Source organism: Oryx dammah, unplaced genomic scaffold (assembly GCF_014754425.2).
Source record: "Oryx dammah isolate SB20612 unplaced genomic scaffold, SCBI_Odam_1.1 HiC_scaffold_25, whole genome shotgun sequence".
In the NCBI taxonomy this organism is placed as follows: domain Eukaryota; kingdom Metazoa; phylum Chordata; class Mammalia; order Artiodactyla; family Bovidae; genus Oryx; species Oryx dammah.
The window spans coordinates 68,510,132-68,527,094 of NW_024070209.1; the positions used below are offsets into that span (position 1 = coordinate 68,510,132).

At 38.1% G+C, this 16,963-nt stretch overlaps 1 protein-coding gene across 2 annotated transcripts in view; it reads right to left on the reverse strand.

Annotated features, from left to right (window-relative positions):
- Positions 1 to 16,963, reverse strand: part of LCLAT1 (lysocardiolipin acyltransferase 1) — a 193,072-nt gene that overhangs the window by 73,552 nt on the left and 102,557 nt on the right. For both annotated transcript variants that reach the window (XM_040224147.1, XM_040224146.1), the window contains 2 exons: positions 10,615 to 10,761; positions 6,259 to 6,375 (listed from right to left, as the gene is read on the reverse strand). In XM_040224147.1, coding sequence (XP_040080081.1) covers positions 6,259 to 6,375; positions 10,615 to 10,761 — 264 coding nt within the window. The remainder of the gene's footprint in view (positions 1 to 6,258; positions 6,376 to 10,614; positions 10,762 to 16,963) is intronic.

Here is a 16,963-nt window from a genome sequence, read left to right on the forward strand (position 1 = left end):
CCAACTCCTGGAGTTCACTCAGACTCACGTCCATCAAGTCGGTGATGCCATCCAGCCATCTCATTCTCTGTTGTCCCTTCTCCTCCTGCCCCCAGTCCCTCCCAGCATCAGAGTCTTTCACAATGAGTCAACTCTTCACATGAGGTGGCCAAAGTACTAGAGTTTCAGCTTTAGCATCAGTCTTTCCAATGAACACCCAGGACTGATCTTCTTTAGAATGGACTGGTTGGATCTCCTTGCAGTCCAAGGGACTCTCAAGAGTCTTCTCCAACACCACAGTTCAAAAGCATCAATTCTTCAGCGCTCATCTTTCTTCACAGTCCGACTCTCACATCTATATATGACCACTGGAAAAACCATAGCTTTGACTAGACGGACCTTTGTTGGCAAAGTAATATCTCTGCTTTTTAATATGCTACCTCATGATAATTGTTCTTTTAATTTTTGTTTCTTATTAAAGTTGATTTACAATGTTGTGTTTAACTTCAGGTGTACAGCAAAATAATTTAGTTATACATATATCCATTCTTCTCCTGTATAGGTTGTTACAGATTACTCAGTAGGGTCCCCTATGCTATACATTAGGTCCTTGTTGATTACCTATTTTATATACAGCAGGATGTAGATATTACTGCCAAACTCATAATTTATCCCTCCTCCCACATTTGCCCTTTGGTAACCGTAAGTTTGTTTTCAGAGTCTTGAGTTTTATTTCTATTTTGTAAGTAAGTTAATTTGTATCGATTAACTCTGATCTAATTTGCCATTTAAGGCCAATGTTTCCTGATTGATTTTCTTTCTAGATGACTCTGTCCACTGATCGAAGTGTGGTGTTGAAGTCCCCCACTATTACTGTGTCAGTTTCTCCTTTTATGGCTGTTAGTCTTTGCCTTATATATTGAGGTGCTCTTATGTTGGGTGCATATATATTAATGGTTGTTTTATCTTCTCGATCACTCGATTATTATGTACTATCCTACTTTGTGTCTTGTAGTAGTCTTTTTTAATGTCTATTTTTTCTAACATGAGTACTACTGCTCCAGCTTTCTTTTGAAGGCCATTTGCATGGAATACCTTTTCCATTCCTTTACTTTCAGTCTGTATATGTGGGTCTCTTGTGGACAGCATATATACAGGTTTGATTTTTGTGTCAATTCACCCAGTCTGTCTTTTGGTTGAAGCACTTAATCCATTTACATTTAAAATAATTATCAATATTTATGTTCTTATTGCCATCCTGTTATTTGTTTGGGGTGTGTTTTTTTTGCTTTTCTGGGGGTTTTCTTCCCTTCCTGTTTTGTTTTCCTCTCGTGATTTGACGGCTATCTTTAGTGTTTTGTTTGTGTTGCTTATTGTGTGTGTGTGTCTACTGTAGAATTTTGGTTTGCTGTTGCCTTGAGGATTTGATATAGCAGTCTATACATGTGTGTGTGTGTGTGTGTGTGTGTGTGTGTGTGTAGACACACAAATTAAGTTGCTGGACTCTTAATTCAAATGCATTTCCAACATCTTTCATTTGTAATTTCCTCTTGTCAGAGTTGCTCATTTTGATACTACATTTGTGAGTGGATGACTTCCTAGCTTTACTGTATGTTTGCCTTTACTGGCAAAGTTTTCTCATTCGTAATTTTATTTGTAGTTGTGGCCTTTTCTTTTCCATTTAGAGAAGTTCCTTTAGCATTTGCTGCGAAGCTGTTTTGGTGGTGCTGAATTCTCAGATTTTGCCAGTCTGTAAAGCTTTTGATCTTTCTCTTATTTTGAACCTGAATAAGAGTCTTCCGGGTTATAGTATTCTTGGTTGTAGCTTTTGCCCTTCCATCACTTTAATATATCATGCCACTCCTTTCTGGCCTTCAGAGTTTCTGCTCAACAATCACCTGATAACCTTATGGGAGTTCCCTTTATGCGATTTGTTGCTTTTGCCTTGTTGCTTTTAATATTTCCTCTTTGTCTTTAATTTTGGTCAATTTGATTAGTGTTTGTCTTGGTGTGTTCATCCTTAGGTTTCTCCTGTATGGGACTCTCTGTACTTCTCAACTCAGGTGACTGTTTCCTTTCCTAGGTTAGGGAAGTTTTCAGTTAGTATCTCTTCAAATATTTTCTCAGGCCCTTTCTCTCTTCTGGGACCCCTGGAATGCAAGGTGTGTTTAATGTTGTCCCAGAGGTCACTGATACTATCCTCATTTCTTTTCATTCTTTTATTCTTTATTCTGTACTGCAGCAGAGGTTTCCACCAATCTGTCTTCCAGCTCACTCATTCTTCTGCCTCGTTGATTCTGATATTGATTCTGTCCAGTGTACTTTTTCAATTAAGGTATTGTTCATCGGTTTGTTCTTTAGAGCTTCCTCTTTATTAAACATTTTTGTATCCTTTGGGTCTGTGCCTCCATTCTTTTCTGAGATCTTAGATCATCTTTACCATCAAATTCTGAATTCTTTGTCACATACATTACCTATCTCTAGTTTGCTTCCCTGTTCTTCTGGAGCTTTATCTCATTCCTTTCTCTGGAACATATTTTTCTGCCATCTCATTTTGCCTAACTTTCTATGTTCATGGTCTCTGTTGCTTAGGCTGCAGGATTATAATTCTTCTTGGTTCTGGTTTCTGTCCCCCAGTAAGTAAGGCTGGCCCAATGAGGCTTGTGCATGCTTCCTGGTGAGTAGAGCTGGGTTCCATCCCTCTGGAGGGCAGGGCTGTGTCAAAGGGTGTGTTTATAGACAGCTGTTGGCTCAGGACAACTTTAGGCAGCCTGTCCCATGATTGGTGGGGCTGTGTTCTCACCCTGTTGGTTGTTTGGCCTAAAGTGTTCCATCACTGGAACCTGCAGGCTGTTGGGTGGGGCAAGCTCCTGGTGCAACCTCCAGGAAAGCTCACACTGAAGAGAATCCCCTGGGTGTCAACCATCAGTGTCCTTGTCCCCAGAGTGAGCCACAGACTACCTCTGTCTCCCTCAGGAGGCCCTCCAAGACCCACAGGTAGGTCTGGCCCACGTTCTTATGGAGTCATTGCTCTGCCCTTGGTCCCTGTGCACATGAAACCTTGTTTGTGTCCTCCTAGAGTGGAATCTGTTTCCCCCAGTCCTGTGGAGCCCCTCTACTCAAGCTCCACTGGCCTTCAAAGCCAAATTACTCTGAGGGCTCCTTCTCCTGATGCCAGACCTGCAGGCTGGGGAGTCTGACATAGGGCTCTCAGTTCTCACTCCTGTTCGAGAACCTCTGTGATGTAATTGTTTTCTAGTTTGTGGGTCGCCCACTCAGAGGGATGGGATTTCGTCATATCATGAAGGTGCTCCTCTGACCATCTCTCTGTGGCTTCTGCTTTCTCTTTGTGGGTAGAGTATCTTTTTTGGTAGGTTTGAGTCTCTTTTGTTGATGGTTATTCAGCAGTTGTGATTTTGGTGTTTTAGTGAGAGGAGGTAGGTTTGAGTCCTTCTACTCTGCCATCTTGTCTTCATAGATTTCTTCAGTAATTGGTTTTAATATGTGGTCCCTGGGCTTCCACTGCAGTATTTATTTATGATGGTCATTTGTTTAACGCAAGCTGCTTTTTCACTTAATTGACTACTAAAAGCATATCTCAAAAAGATAGGACAGTTGTGTTGGGCCCTTTTTGAGTATTAGACTGCTTTCCTAAAAGGACACTCTGACTAGATGGTGGTCTAAGAACCATTTTACCTCTGATTCTTGATGAAACCTATTATCTTTCTGTTCACTTGACACCTCCTCACACCCACCAGACTGTGCCTGCTCCCCTAGTCATCTCAGGTAGCATCATAACCACTTCAACTTGTGACTACCATCCCTCCATTATCTGGCCATTTAGCCTCTTTTTTCTTTTAAATACTTTCCTTGAAGAAACCAGCCAGCTCACCATTATTACAAAGGTGCTTTAACTGAAATCACACTATAAATACAAGAGGCATCATATTACAGTAGAAGGAGCACAGCCTATTCAGTCAGACAAACTATATGCCAGTAACTCTGAACTGATTCTTTGCCTCAATTTCTGCTCTGCTGCTGCTGCTAAGTTTCTTCAGTCGTATCCGACTCTGTGCGACCCCAGGGACGGCAGCCCACCAGGCTCCCCCATCCCTGGGATTCTCCAGGCAAGAACACTGGAGTGGGTTGCCATTTCCTTCTCCAATGCAGGAAAGTAAAAAGTGAAAGTGAAGTCGCTCAGTCGTGTCCGACTCATAGCGACCCCATGGACTGCAGCCCCCCAGGCTCCTCCGTCCATGGGATTTTCCAGGCAACAGTACTGGAGTGGGGTGCCAAATTTCTGCTCTACAAGTTAAATATTGGTTGTTGTGAGGGTTAACTGACTTTATGCATACAAAGCACTTAGCATACTGCCTGGTCCTTAGTAAATGTTCAATAAATGTTAGCTACTGTTCTAGTTAGAGTACTATTATAATTATAGCCATCACATTTCTTATTTCTACTATTATCATAGTATATAGGACCCATTCTACTTTTCTAACTGAAGTAAAGAGACTCATCAACATTTTCTAACTGAAGCAAATGGAGCCATCTGTATTACCTTTTTTTTTTTTGACTGGTACATTGAAGGGGGAAGATCAGTTGCCAGTTTGGGCAGGAAAAATTATATACTGTGGTTGTTAACTAGTACTCTGAGTGATGACTAGGTAATACATGTTCCCCAAAGTTATAAATCAGTTTGCTACTAAAATATTTTCCAGATTTCAGAACAGATAGTTCTACAGATATAGCCTTATCCACTGTAAAATAATTTCTCCATTATCCTGCCTACAATTAAAAAGATCTTTATTAGCAAAAGATGTGTTCCAACAGAATGTTCCATGATGTCAGAAATACTTTAAAAGTAATCATTAAATACTATAAAATAGCAGACAATTAGAAAATAAAAAACATTATGGAATGAGAAGGGTGAGCCTAAACTGAATGCCACAGTAAGTGGTGCCATGTTTTGGAGAAGAAAAAAAAATAGCAGGATCATTGCTTTAATGTCTTGGGGCTCCCTGTCCTATTCCATGGGCATAAAGAACTGTGTTCTCCGTGAGTTACTATGGGTGATGGTCATATTGTATGTATATGACCATCAAGCCCATGTTTCCATTTCATTTTAGTTATAACCACTGAATTCCAAAAGCAAGCCAAACTAATAGGGACAACATCTTTAGTTTACTATACCAATGTGATTTTGGACTTTTTATACATTTCTTCTAACTCGTGAGTACTTAGTTGTAAAGATACTTCTTTTGACAGGGTTCACTAAATGAGGTTATACATTACATCTTGAAGTGAAGTCGCTCAGTCGTGTCTGACTCTTTGTGACCCCATGGACCACATGTAGCCTACCAGGCTCCTCTGTCCATGGGATTTTCCACGCAGTAGTACTGGAGTGGATTGCCATTTCCTTCTCCAGGGGGGTCTTCCCAACCCAGGGATTGAACCAGGGTCTCCCGCATTGTAGACAGACGCTTAACTGTCTAAGCCACATCTTAAAGTACATTAAACCCTAAAGGAACAACAGTGATGCCAATTAGGGTGATTCTGGATAGTTCCTTTTTCATATATATCCATATGTGTCTATTATTTGTATGTACATGTGTGTATGAAGATATAAATACTTAAATATGCAGCTAGAACAAAATGTACAGTTTTTTTTTCCCCATAAAAATATCAAAATGTAAACATTTAAATGAGTGTGACATGGTCAATGGAATCAAACTCATCTCTAGATGCCCTTCGATAGACATGGTTCTAGAAGACATGAGGGGTAGAGGGTAGTACGAGCCACAGAGTAGGGATGAGGTTCTATCCATGGTCTATGGAAATTTACTAACCACCTTGGATGCCACTTCTATTTAACAATAAGATGGAGGTAGCAGTACTTCCTTTCTACCAACCAGAATCATTTGTTGCACTTAGTGGAATAATGAATATAAAAATATTTTTAAAGCTATAAATAACTATAGGTGATAAGATACTCTCAAGACAGTTTTACGACTTTTAAGAAACATTTAAAAATGGAATGATAGTCTAACTGTACGTATTATTTTATTATTTTCTATTCCAAAAAAGGAGAAAAAAAAGCTTTTGATTGTTTTAAAACATTTTACTGCATGGAGTCAAGTCAGTATAAAAATATAGTACTATTCTTATTTCTTGAAATAAAGTATAAAAAAGTGCTTTGTAAGTTCAAAGAGCTATATGGGAAGTTCACCAATTTTTGCCACTTACATAAAAAAAGGGCATTTTGAGACGAGTGCTTACCTTTTCTTAGACGGTCAACTACAAAAGTAAAGCCTGTAGTTCTTGGATGTAAGACATATTTGTATTTCTGAAGTCCATTCTTTTCAGCAAATTCATTACTTCGAGTCATGCTATTTTCTAAACAAAACGACAGTAGAAGCCATAAAATAAAGAACGGTAAGTAAAGAAAGGAAATGGTGCGGAATTTTTTATAAAAATGGCAATTAATTTTTCTGTAATTATTCAATCTAACATGCTGAATCAAATGACAGAAATACTTTATTAAATCCCTAACAATAATCCTAGAGTTACCTACTTACTGGAGTTTTGAAAATTCTTATAATAAGGTATTAAAGATGTTTTATAACATATTCAAATCCTTAAAATTCTTTAAGAGATTTTTATAAAATAGTCAATACACAATGAAAACTGAAATATAAATAAAACACTAATAACTAAAATTTTCATAACATAATCAAAAAGTGAAATGCTAGAATATAAAGATGAAATAAAACTAAAATAGTAATAAAACAGAAGGATCTGGATATCCAGAAGAAATTATCAACAATTTGCCAAATAGATCAACACTGTTTTAACGCAATAATTTAGGGCTTCAGTGGAAAGTGAAGTATCTGCGTTGCTCAGGCACACAGCACCCTAATACCACTAACTAAAACCACTCTACGACAGAATGGGCACATGATTAGCATATCATGCACAAACATCTGAACATGGTTTGGCTGGATATAGTTACTGAGTCAAGTGTATGTTCCAACTGTTGGCAAAAACTTTTTCCATTCCATGAGGTAACTTTATAAGTTCCAAGAAGAACCAAGCCCATTATTCAGCAATTATATTTGGAAAAAGTAAAGTGTTTAGAAATTTGGCCTCAGCTGCTGGTGGAGATCATGAAATACTTTCTGATGACAACAGATGTTAGAACCTGCAATTCTCAGCTGCATCCCTGAAATTTAGACCATTGCAAGTCACCAGGGGGTGGAAAAAAAAACCTATAAAAATAAATACTAATTTCTGAGGAGTAAATTTAAGACCATGGAGTTCTCAAAATCTCAAAAAAGTATAGATGGATTCCACAACACTAAAACACTAAAAGAACACTCCTGTAAACTGAGTCAAAAGATTAAACAGATCTCTAGCAGGTCAAAAGTAAAAGCCCTAAACAAGAAAAGGAATAAGCTCCTCTCTCCTTCTGGGGGTATTCTGGGCATGGGACTACAGAAGAGTATTTTATAGACAGCTGGCAGGATCTCACATGGGATGGGGAATCCCAGAGTCACCACAAAGATGAGTAGGTAACTACTCTTCAGTTCTCTCTTGCAGCTAGCTGGTCGCAGACTTGGGGGATCTGAAGACCAAAATTGAACTCTGATGTAGAATGTGAATACAGGTGGAAGTAGCTCTAAAAGCATGGGCACGATGTGGGAAGACAGAAATAATCAGACGCAGATCAGAGATGCAGATTTTCTCCTCCTTGCCCACTTCATCTGCCTACCCCCAGACTCTGTGATTATTAGGACTAATGGACTAGCATCTCACTTTCTCACCACAGCCTCCTGTCTCGTTAGCTGGCTCCCTCTAACACTCTAACACCAGCATGCTCTGCCACTCCAGTGATACTGGCTGCTCAGATGTTCTCAAACCAGCCAGTCATGTTCCACCTCAGATTCTTCCTTCTCGCCAGAATGCCTTCTACTCAGACATCTGCATGATCTTCTCCTTTGTTCATTTAGTCTCTACTTAAATGAAAAGTTAAGGGGTCTTTTCTGGAGAAGGAAATGACAACCCATTCCAGTAATCTTGCCTGGAGAATTTCATGGACAGAGGGGCCCAGCAGGCTACAGTCCATGAGGTTGCAAAGAGTCAGGCATGACTGAGAAACTATCACTCAAGGGGCCCTCTCAAACCAACCTTACTTAAACAGCACCCTATGCCCCCATCTTTTATTACTCTCTCCTTATCTTGCTTTTCCTGTAAGGCATGCATGAATACCTGGCATATTTTTATTATTTTTTTATCTGTCTTTCCTCTTAGAATGTAAGTTTCATGAAAGTAGAGATTTTTTGGTATATGAGGCTCTAGGCACTCATATATTTATTAAATGAAGAAGTCTACTAAATATACAACAGTGTTGAACTGCATGTAATATAGTTGTTAAATACCAAGAAAAGCTTTCCTTTCCAAATCAGGAAAACAAAACACAAAATCACAGTATACCAACTGAGATGGTTAATTTTGTGTGGCAAATCGGCTAGGTCAAAGTACCCAGATATTGGTCAAACATTATTTGAGCTGTGTCTGTGAAGGTGTTTTTTATGAGATTAATATTTAAACCAATAGACTTTGCATTATGTGAGTGGGCTTCATCCAATCAGTTGAAGGCCTTAAGAGAAAAGGACTAATCTCCTTAAACAAGGGCTTCCCTGGTAACTCAGCTGGGTAAAAAATCTGCCTGCAATGCAGGAGACCCTAGTTCAATTCCTGGGTTGGGAAGATCCACTGGAGGAGGGAAAGGCTACCAACTTCAGTATTCTTGGGCGGCTCAGGTGGTAAAGAATCCGCCTGAAATATGGGAGACCTGGGTTTGATCCCTGGTTTGGGAAGATCCCCTAGAGAGAACAGCTACTCACTTATTCTAGCCTGGAGAAAATGTATAGTCTGTGGGGTCACAAAGAGTCAGACACGACTCAGCAACTTTCACTTTCACTCCTCAAACCAAAAAAAGAGTTCTGCCAGCAGACTGCCTTTGGACTCAAACTGCAACTCTCCCCTAGTCTCCACCTGTGGACATACCCTATCTATTTTTAATTTACCACCCGCCACAATCATGTGAGCCAATTCCTAATTTGACCCACCCGTTCTCTCTCTTTCCCTCTCTTTCTACACACATACACAGAGGTGGTTCTATTTTTCTCAAGAACCATGACTAACAAAGTGTGATATTACAATATAACATTAAGTACAAAAAGTATAAATTTCTCCAAATTAACTTGTGTAGTATTGTGTATATTACTTGCATAAGCAAAAAAAAAAGGTTTATAAAAAATGATAACATATGAAAATAGAATATATTTAAAGTTACATTTAAATGCACTAATTTAAAAATGTGCAAACAATTTGGATTCAGAACCTAAAGGAGGATCATGTAACATTCTCTTTGGGCTTAAAAACCCAAGTTTAAAGTTAATCATGGAAGGTAAAAAACACCTTTAACAACTATTTTTTCACACCAAAGGTAATTTGCTAGCTTACTTAGAAAAAAAAAATCATATCCCAAGTCAAAACTATTTGTAAAATACTGTTTAAATTTTTTTTTAAGCTTTAAGATCAGTCTGTTTCCTCAATCTGGCAAATACTGTTTTAACTTTAAAAACATGCAATTACATCATGGAATAATGAGTATTCTGGACCCTGAAAATACTCAAATAGATGTTAACTTCATCACTTAAAAACGATACTTGAGAAAAAATAGAGTGAAAAAAGTTTAAAATATCTACCTTATAACTTCTGAATATCTAATGTATGAACATTTTTATACTGATACACCAAAGTAACAGCAACCCATGAGCTTTTATCCAATTATCTTTTAATAACTAAATAATTTCCAAAGCTGCCACTCTTTGGTGTACATTTTGGCATTCACAAATATAAATCTATCACTTCCGAAAATGACGTTCTATACTCTAATACAACTGATTTCAATACCCAAATTTAACTATTACACATTCTAAATATTAAAAAATGTAAATATGACAGTCTGCCCATTAAAATTTCCCAATGATAATTCAGCTCTGGGAATCAATAAACTTACAACTTACAATATAATTTCAAGGTTAAACAATATGCAGCCAATATTATGCTCAGTATTACCCTCTGTGACCTAACTACTACTAGAATTTTAACTATAAAAATCAAACATATTAATATATAATTAGTTATATAATATAAACATATATATTAGTTACATAAACATACTAAGTATATAATTTAGTATATAACACTAATATATAAAAACACTATTTCTTGGAGTTGCCAATTATAAATTCTATGGGCTGAACATCAGGAGTTCTGGGTTCTGATGTGCCACTGACTAACTGAATGACTCCAGGGATGGGCCATTAATCTCACTAGTGTTCAGTTGCCTGAGGACTGAGAAGTTTACACTAGACAGCTGATTTCAGAGTGCCTTCACGTTGGAGAAGGAAATGGCAATCCACTCCAGTACTATTGCCTGGAAAATCCCATGGACAGAGGAGCCTGGTAGGCTACAGTCCATGGGTTTGCAGAGTCGGACTTCACTTTCACTTTCCTTTCCTTTCATGTTGTGAAGTCCTGTGATCCAAGCCCAGGCCACCTTACCTGTGAGATCAGTCCCCTCAGGGAATAGGAGGAGTTGAAGTGGTTCACGGATATCACAAAAATAATCAATCATGTCTTCAAAATGGCTCTTGTCATCCTTCCATTTCCTATGAATGAAGATATAGGCAGCAGCCTGCATAGCCCAACCTAGAATCAATTTAACAAGTATTTACATATAATTTTAACCAATATCCACATATAAAATATATATTTTAGAGTTTTGGGGTTTTACTATAAATTACTTTCATAATGAGCATCTCATGACATACCTTAAATTCAGCACTGACCTTGGATTAAATAACAGATACACCAGAGGATATTCTTAAAGGAGTTAGCTAAATTCTAAGATTTTCAAAATTCTCCAAAGCCTCTTTTCCAGCCAAACCTAACTATTGAAATACAAAGAAAAACTGCCCTAATATTTATTAGTAACTCATCCAAAGTTCAAATCCCAAATTAAACAGAAATTTTAACCAAGTTACTATGTGTTATCAGGCTTACAAAAGCACTAAGCAAAGGATCTGTTCTCAGGCCATGTGTACAAAGTCTTTAGTATTTCCCTTTCTGTACTCCTCAATCTCTAAATCTCATTGCTATTTTCAGTGTGACTTCTATTTTTAAAAAATGCAATGGCCACTAAACACATTGCTTACATTCCCTTTCTCTAAGGCAAATTCAACCTTGTTACTGAAGAGGCAGTCCTAGACAAGCCAGGTTTCTCCCAGCTGGAATCCCTCCTTGGTCAGAAATGACTAGAATTACTGTGGTAAATGCCAAAGCCTTTGACCATGTGGATCACAACAAACTGTGGAAAATTATGAAAGAAATGGGAATACCAGAGCACCTGACCTGCCTCTTGAGAAATCTGTATGCAGGTCAGGAAGCAACAAACTGTGGAAAATTATGAAAGAAAAGGGAATACCATACCACCTGACCCGCCTCTTGAGAAATCTGTATGCAGGTCAGGAAGCAACAATTAGAACTGGACATGGAACAACATACTGATTCCAAGTAAGGAAAGGAGTACATCAAGGCTGTATACTGTCACCCTGCTTATTTAACTTATATGGAAAGCACATCATGAGAAACGCTGGGCTGGAAGAAGCACAAGCTGGAATCAAGATTGCCAGGAGAAATATCAATAACCTCAGATATGCTGATGACACCACCCTGATGGCAGAAAGCGAGGAACTAAAGAGCCTCTTGAAAGAAAAGAGGAGAGTGAAAAAGCTGGCCTAAAACTCAACATTCAGAAAACGAAGATCATGGCATCTGGTCCCATCACTTCATGAGAAATAAATTGGCAAACAGTGGAAACAGTGTCAGACTTTAGTTTTTTGGGCTCCAAAATCACTGCAGATGGTGATTGCAGCCATGAAATTAAAAGACGCTTACTCCTTGGAAGGAAAGTTATGACCAACTTAGACAGCATATTAGAAAGCAGAGATATTACTTTGCCAACAAAGGTCCATCTAGTCAAGGCTATGGTTTTTCCAGTGGTCATGTATGGATGTGAGAGTTGGACTACAAAGAAAGCTGAGCACTGAAGAATTTATACTTTCGAACTGTGTGTAGTGCTGGAGAAGACTCTTGAGAGTCCCTTGGACTGCAAGGAGATCCAACCAGCCCAATCTAAAGGAAATCAGTCCTGAATATTCATTGGAAGGACTGATGTTGAAGTTGAAACTCCAATACTTTGGCCACCTCTTGCGAAGAGCTGACTGATTGGAAAAGACCCTGATGCTGGGAAAGATTGAAATCAGGAGGAGAAGCGGATGACAGAGGATGAGATGGCTGGATGGCATCACCGACTCAATGGACATTGAGTTTGGGTAAACTCCGGGAGTTGGTGATGGACAGGGAAGCCTGGCATGGTGCAGTCCAGGGGGTTGCAAAGAGTCGGACACAACTGAGTGACTGAACTGTACTGAACTGTGGTAAATATACCTGACTTAAGGCAGATAATCAATAGTCTTATCTGACAGACCATGAAGCAAGAAAACCCCGGGCCATGCACAGTAACTATCTGGCCAATCAAATGTTTTCTGTCAGAAATTTTACCTGGGACCATGGAGAAAACAAGGTGGTATATAAGACAGAGGACAAAAAAGCAGATAATAGAGACAGTAGTACCCGGGGCAAAATAAAGGGGGCCCACTGTAGTGGAGACCTAAACAACTTCTGCTATTGAGGCCCCTAAAGCTGACTGCGATCCAGAACAACAGGCAGTTTTCCACAAGGGCTGGTCAGTCTTTGGTTTCACCTCTTGAATATCCACAAGATTCCATCTCCCTTACTGCCATGTGTATCTTTACAATATGCTTTTCTTATTTCGGCTAGAGGGGATGAGTGGTAGTTTCTTGCAATCAAACACAACTAAAACAATAGTTATTGTCATTAGGTAGATACTATAGGACCCTGAAAATATACAGAACTATCATTACATCATTTAATCAATGATTTTAAACACTGTAGTTTTTTTTTTTTTTTTTTTTTTTTTAACTTTACTTGGTTATTTAGTAAAGTTGTAGGACTTTATTTGGACTTTTTTTTTTGGTTATTTCATGGCTGAAGTCACTGTCCGCAGTGATTTTGGAGCCCAAGAAAATAAACTCTGTCACTGTTTCCATTGTTTCCCCATCTATTTGCCATGAAGTGATGGGGCCAGATGTCATGATCTTAGTTTTGTGAATGTTAAGTTTTAAGCCAGCTTTTTCACTCTCCTCTTTCACCCTCATCAAGAGGTCCTTAAGTTCCTCTTTACTTAAATGGCACCATCTGTATATATGAAGTTGAAGCTATTTCTCCCAGCTGAAATCTTAATTTCAGTTTGTGAGTCATCCAGCCCCACATTTCACATGATGCATTCTGCACAGGACTTAAATATGCAGAGGGACAGCATACACACGCCTTGTCATATGCCTTTCCCAATTTGGAACCAGTCTCCTGTTCCACATCTGGTTCCAACTGTTGCTTCTTGACCTGCATACAGGTTTCTCAGGAGACAGGTATGGTGGTGTCTTCAAGAATTTTCTACAGTTTGTTGTGATCCACACAGTCAAAGGCATTACTGTAGTCAATGAGGCAGAAGTAGATGTTTTCCTGGAATTCTCCTGCTTTTCTTATGATCCAACGAATGTTGGCCATTTGATCTCTAGTTCCTCTATCTTGTCTAAATCCAGCTTGTATATTCAGAAGTTCTTGGTTCACATACTGCTAAAGCCTAGCTTGAAGGATTTTGACCATATTATTTGGTTTGAATAAGTACAAACTGGGACTTCCCTGGTAGCTCAGCTGGTAAAGAATTGCTTGCAATGCAGGAGAACCCAGTTTGATTCCTGGGTCAGGCAGTTCCGTCAGAGAAGGGATAGGCTACCAACTCCAGTATTCTTAGGCTTCCTCTGGTGTCTCAGATGGTAAAGAATCCACCTGCAATGTGGGATACCTGGGTTGGGAAGATCCCCTGGAGGAAGGCATGGCAACCAACTCTAGTTTTCTTGCCTGGAGAATCCCCATGGACAGAGGACCCTGGTGGGCTCCATTCCATGGGGTCTCAAAGACTTGGACATGACTGAATGACTAAGCACAAGCAAGTTCAAACCAGAATACTATATTCTACAAATATAAATAAGTTTAGCATAGGTCTTGCTGACACGTGTTCAACTGCTGCTCACCCACTGTATTTATTGTCAGTGAGAGCCACCTGATAGACACCTACATGTCTCTCCTCTTTCACCTGAGGACACGTACACCCGCAGTGCAGTCTGTAGGCTTTGTATAACTCTGGAGTGAAACTGTGTGGGTTAGAATCAGGGAGCCACCACAAACCAGCTGGTCAGCCTTAAGCCATTGTCCCTCATCAATCCCAAATGTAATAATAAGCATAATGTCACAATAGCATTTTACCTGATAGGAATTGTAAGAAATAAATAAGATTATTTAGCACAAAGTATTCAATAAGTAATCACTATTATCATTATTATGATTGAGTTACAATAATACCAAGGATATTGTGTCAAGGAACATAAAAATGTAACAAAAAATTTCCCATTCAGAACTGCTCACCCCTCTTCTAGTAACTTGGAAATTATAAACTCTATTATTTTAAAGGTCATGTTTTACTTTACTTTTCTAACAAAGATTTAGATAACTTCACTTTTCTATTTCTAACAAACATTTAAATAACTGTCAACGTTGAGTTAATAAACAGTCTTCCCCTAAACAAAGAATTATGCTTTCCTCTTGTCCCTCTTCCAAGATTTGAACAAATCATCCAACAGTTCCCCCAAGCTGCCATCATTATTACTACTCCTGTTCCTTACGTGTCACAGAAATATTTCTGAATATTTAGACTTGACTCGGTGAGCCTGTCTTGGCTTCTCGTATCATTTGTTTCTTATATCCCACATCCTTCTGGTAGTCCTCCTCAAGGAATTTCTCTCAAAAAATGTTTGAATCTTCATATCTGAAATGTAATTTTTGTTGTTGTTCTCAATTTTGGAGGCTAGTTTTGCTTAAAACAGAACTTGAGACTTCCAAGTAATTGTCCCCTCAAAATTTCAAAGCTATTTTGCCCATTAGTCTTCTGTAACTTGATATAGCTAATAAGAAGTCTGATATCAATCTGATTTCTGTAGATAACCTAATTTTCCCCCTCTGAAAGCTTTATTGACTTTCTCTGTATCCCTGGTTTTTGTGAAACTTTACTAGTATGAATATAGGTATGCAACTTTTTCACTAATTCGGCTCAGCAGTGAGGATACTCTTCTAATATGAATTTCTTTAAAATTAGGAATATTCCTTCCCTTATTTAAGAAAATATTTTTTTCTCTTCTTCATTCCTTCAGACTTTCTATTTGGAACATCTCTTAGATGTTAAAACTTCTGGATTTTTCCTCTCATAATGTTCATCTCCTATCATTTGTTTAAGGAAAATCTTTTAGCTTGGTCATTTGACTCATTAATTTGTTCTTCTGTGTTGTCTGGCTTACTAATTGATCATTTCAGCAAGCAACTCTTTAATTTTCAAAATTTACAACTGGTTCTTTATCACAGAAGCCAATTTTTTACAGACAAAGAGCAAAAACTATAATAAGCTATGACACATACAGGAGTAGTTTTAATAAAAATGTTGATTGAATGGTTACTATGTGCCTAGTACTCTTTGAGGCATTTTTCATTAATTAATTCATTTAATTATCAAGACAGCTATGTAAATTAGGTAAAATTATTCCGATTTTATGGATAAGGAAACTAAGGTACACTGAGACTCAAAGAACTAGTATGTGGTAAAACCAGATTTCAAATGCAAGCAGTCGGGCTCCAAAGCTGATGTTTTTAACCACTGTACTAAACAGCCTGTTTGCAATATGTACTTGAATCTCTCTGAGGGTATTAGTTAAACACAGTTGATGTTCTCCTCAGAGAAATACCTGTTCTTCAGAATCTCTTCTTAGACTTTCTTTACAGCTGTGTACTTTCCTCAAATGTGAATTCTGCATTGTCTGCACAGTTGTTCTGGACTGAACACACTGACAGGTTGAGTGTAGTTCTCCATTCCAAGTGAGACAGCTGTTGCTCCCTTGGGGAAAGAGAGCAATAGGAAGACCCATGAAACTGTCATAAAACTTTCTAATATTTTATATATGTTTCAGAAATCCCAGAAAGGCAAGGAAAATGACTGAATCGTCAGCTTCTTAGAACTCTCCTCTGAAGATATGATGATTCTTTGTGCTTTGCCTTCTCATGTTCCATTTATACATCACTAATGCTTTTCAATCTTTTCTATTCTCTTCAACTTAAATGTTCTTCTCTCTTTCATAAAAATCACAAAGTCTTGTGAGTCTTTTTCTCCCCATTTCATTGCCAATGCTACATGTTATTCATATTTAAAGCAATATCCCTATTTTTCTTAAAAAGCAATATCCAGATTTTTCTTAACAGTTTTCTTAATAGTCTTGAGGTCATCATATATTTATTTCTAATTTTATGGACTGATAAATAACAGTGCAACTGATCATGTAATTTGGAATTAGTCTATATAACCTGCCTGTTTCATACTTTTTCCATTGGAGGACATTTCGTCTTATCACCTGAATTTCTCAGACAAAGATGGAGAGTCTAGCAGGTTTATAACGATAAACCTGTGGGTGCTGGCATGGCACTGCTACCACCATCTTTTTTTCAAAAACCCCATTTATATTATCAGCACTGCCTTCTCAAAACAGACAGGCATAATCTCTGAGCATACTCTATAGTCTAAAGATATTCCATAAGTTTAGAACCTGGTTTTCCTTGGCTTAAATTTTCTTTAATCAAGTTTTAGAGTTGGCTAGGGGGGAAAAAAAAA